Raw genomic sequence first — 3472 nt, 5'->3', positions numbered from 1 at the left:
TCACTAAAACTATGGCTTGTGTTGTTCAGTAAAAAAGTAGGTTAAAGTTATTATTAATATAGAATATTTGGACCATACAATTAATGTTTGACTAAACTGACATATGGAATATTACACAAACTATGTGCATTTCAAGTGCATATAGAATATTTATAAAATTGGACCACATAATGAATCATAAAGAAAATTTCAAGCAATTTCAAGTATTTGAATCAGCTAGAGCACATCCTCTAACCAAAATATAATTAAGTCATAAACCATGACATAAAAAGTGTTTTAGAAAAGCCTTGTGCCAAACTTTTTTTTCCTTGAGTAAATGCATTTTATTTTTAGACAACCTACATGACTTTTTTTTTTCCTTAAAAACAATGCCTCCACTCTAGATAAATCAAGGTCAAAATAAATGAAGAGCTCAAGATGACATCCGTCCCATTTGTCTAAGTCCTGGCATCTGGATGAAAAGCAACAGCCAGTTCTGACAACAAGTGGTACCTTCAAAGTTAACAGCCAATTTTATGAACATTTTCCCATTTCTAAACCATCTTTAAAGAAAATCATATATGGGGTCACACCACCCTCACAGAGTCCAACAGAGCAACCATGCCATCTAGATTCATGTTTTCACCAATAAAGAACTGGTAGTTTTTGAAATTAACGAGGGTGTGCTTGATTTGTTCTGTAACCCCTGCCACAAAAGGTTTTACTCTATCTGGCCTCTTTTCTTCAAGTTTAACTTTGACTGATTCCATAGAATCTTTGTTGTACTTCTTGTAGGCTACTTTTGTGAAGCTGGTTTCCTGAAAGCGCTGGTTCACAATAATATCAACACCAGTGACTATTGGGGTTTTGGTACTTTCCCCTTGGACCTTCCGTGGAGACATTTTCATCAATGAATGTATCATCAATGTTACCCTCTGTCCTACTGACCATCTTCCCTCCACCTCCAGGCACAGCCCATCTGGGATCTCCCAGATGGTTTAAATGTCTGAGAACATCTCATCATGGCTGATGAGGTCCTGGTAGATCATCATACCAGCTGCTGGAGGGAGGCGACGGTGGTGCTAGTTTCACAGGAGCCTGAGCTCCGGCCAGAGTGGCATTCAGCAGGGGGTGGGAAAAAGCTGTGACAAACATTTTAAAAATACACTTTTAAGTAACTTGTGTGTCAAAGAATACATTTCAAAAAGATTAAGAAAATATTTTAACATAAAAGGTGATTCTTTATAGTTCATATAAAACCATTTGAAAAAAAAATCTGAATGCTCAGCAATATGGAGTAGATTGTAATAGTTCAACCATTCCATTGACAACAAATAGGAAAATCTGGAATAATTTTCTGTATTTATTTATTTATACAGGTGGGTGGGGGGAGGAGCAGAGGGAGAGGGACAAGCAAGCTCCATGCTGAGTGCAGAGTCCAGCCAAGGGCTTCATCCCACCACCCTGAGATCATGACCTCAGCTGAAATCAAGAGTCCAAGGCTTAACTGACTGAGCCACCCAGGCACCCCAGAAAATCTGGAGTAATTATAAAAATCATATATGTAATGTCTACACACTGCTGAAGGAGAAATAAGGACTACAAGGAGTAAAACTCAACAAAGGTGATAAACTTTGAGAGATGAGCTGATGTTCTGCAGCTGTCTTTGGAAGCATTCTGACTCTTCTGGTTGCTTATCCTGACTGCAGGTTAGAAACTGTGAATCTAAGCTTGACCCAGGCATAGGGCCACTTACAGGAGCAGAGAAACCAGGCATGTTTCTGGTGGTCACACAAGGCAAGAGTGATATATTGGAAACTCCAGGGGCTTAAACCTTTGACTGATTACTATCTCAGTGAGGACTGTCAGGGAACATACAGGACACCCAATTAAATTTGAAGCTTAGGTAAACAGAAAATACTTTTTAAACGTAAGTATGTCAAATGTTGAATGGGACATACTTGTAGTAAAACTTTAAATGGCTATTTATCTAAAATTCAAATGTATTGGGGCCTTGTCTTTTTTTTTTTTAATATTTTGATTAATCTGGAAACTTTTAAGACATTTGCTGAATCCCTAAGAACTGGGAAGACAGAAACAAAGAGAAAACACCATCTAATACACTAGATGTAAGAGAATTGTTCATCTTATTTTTGTAATGTCTGAAAATCTGAACTTGCTTAAAAAATAAGTTTAAAGAAGTGCAAAAAGAAAGAATCGTTAATCATTCCACAAGTCAGAAATTTGTGGCACCACATCCATGTTCATAAACACACTCACCCCAGGTAATGTCAAAATTAAGCACAACCAAGAAAGAAAATAGAGTGAAGAGTGCTGAGGCCTAGTCCAACTAAGGCTGTTGGACTGAAACAAATATTCAAGGTTTCCTTCACATTTTTTGGTAGAATATGACTGAAATGGAAACAAAATAAATATTTTACAATTTACATGCTACTATTTATTCAAGAAAAGTTTTTACTGTAATTCACTTATAAATAAAAAATGAAATCTTTTTATTTGAATATAATTTTTAACATTGAAAACAATGGAAGAGACATTTATATTCCTGGTATCAGAAAATAGTTGAACTCTTATTACCAGGAGTTATCTTCATAATAGTTCATTTTTTTTCACTCTTTAAACACCTTAAGTGTAGGAGTTCTGTTTTTTGTTTTTTTTTTTTTTTTTCTTAATAGAAACAAGAGTACCATATTCAGGTACTCATAATAATATTTGTAAACCATAAGGGACTCTTAATCTTAGGAAACAAACTGAGGGTTGCTGGGAGGGGAGGGGTTTGGGAGTGGTGGACATTAAGGAGGGCATGTAATGAGCATTGGGTATTATGTATGACTAAAGAACCCACACAACTGTACCCCTGAAATAAATACTGCATTATATGTTAATTAATTGAATTTAAATTAAAAAAATTATATTGGTATCCTATCTGGCATCTTCCTGTACACACACACACCCACACACAGCAAGAAAAATTATAATGGCACAGAAATTGCCAAGTAAGAATAAATAAGAAGGAATGACCTTTAAACTACACTTTATATGTGTAGTCACAGATTTACAGATACACTACTAAAATGGTCAGTAGCACTTCCAGAAAAGAACAACATATTTATATATTTAAGCTGACTTCAAACAAGGGAGTTCATTCTTTACTAGTTTCTTGGCATTTTATGTGGTTTTACAACTTGGATCAAAAATGGACATGAAACAAAAATCATATGTTAATTAGATTTTCAGGAAACATTTTATAATATTTGGCAACAGAAGCTGATGAGTAAGATGTAAAGATAAGTAAGATGTAAAGTCAAGGAGTCAGGAAAATTGACAGATTAGATTGAAAGCTGATGGAGAGCCAAAGAACAAGAGGTAAAGAAAAGATCAAATTTTTTAAAAGTCACCTTGAGGTTAGTTTGGCTAAGGGGCTGATATTTGTAACATATAATATATAACTGTAAGACCCAAAATGACATTG

General features: G+C 35.2%; 1 protein-coding gene across 1 annotated transcript; it reads right to left on the bottom strand.

Annotated features, from left to right (window-relative positions):
• Positions 1–566: 566 nt before the first annotated feature.
• Positions 567–902, bottom strand: LOC101678814 (translationally-controlled tumor protein-like). Its single transcript, XM_045071836.1, has one exon. It carries the CDS (start codon positions 900–902, stop codon positions 567–569), a length of 336 nt encoding a protein of 111 aa, XP_044927771.1.
• Positions 903–3472: the final 2570 nt, after the last annotated feature.

The sequence above is a fragment of the Mustela putorius genome, unplaced genomic scaffold (genome assembly GCF_011764305.1).
Source record: "Mustela putorius furo isolate JIRA1106 unplaced genomic scaffold, ASM1176430v1.1 tig00003988_pilon_pilon_pilon, whole genome shotgun sequence".
In the NCBI taxonomy this organism is placed as follows: domain Eukaryota; kingdom Metazoa; phylum Chordata; class Mammalia; order Carnivora; family Mustelidae; genus Mustela; species Mustela putorius.
The sequence above is the reverse complement of the archived record's forward strand: the minus strand, read 5'-3'. Positions and strand labels throughout refer to the sequence as shown.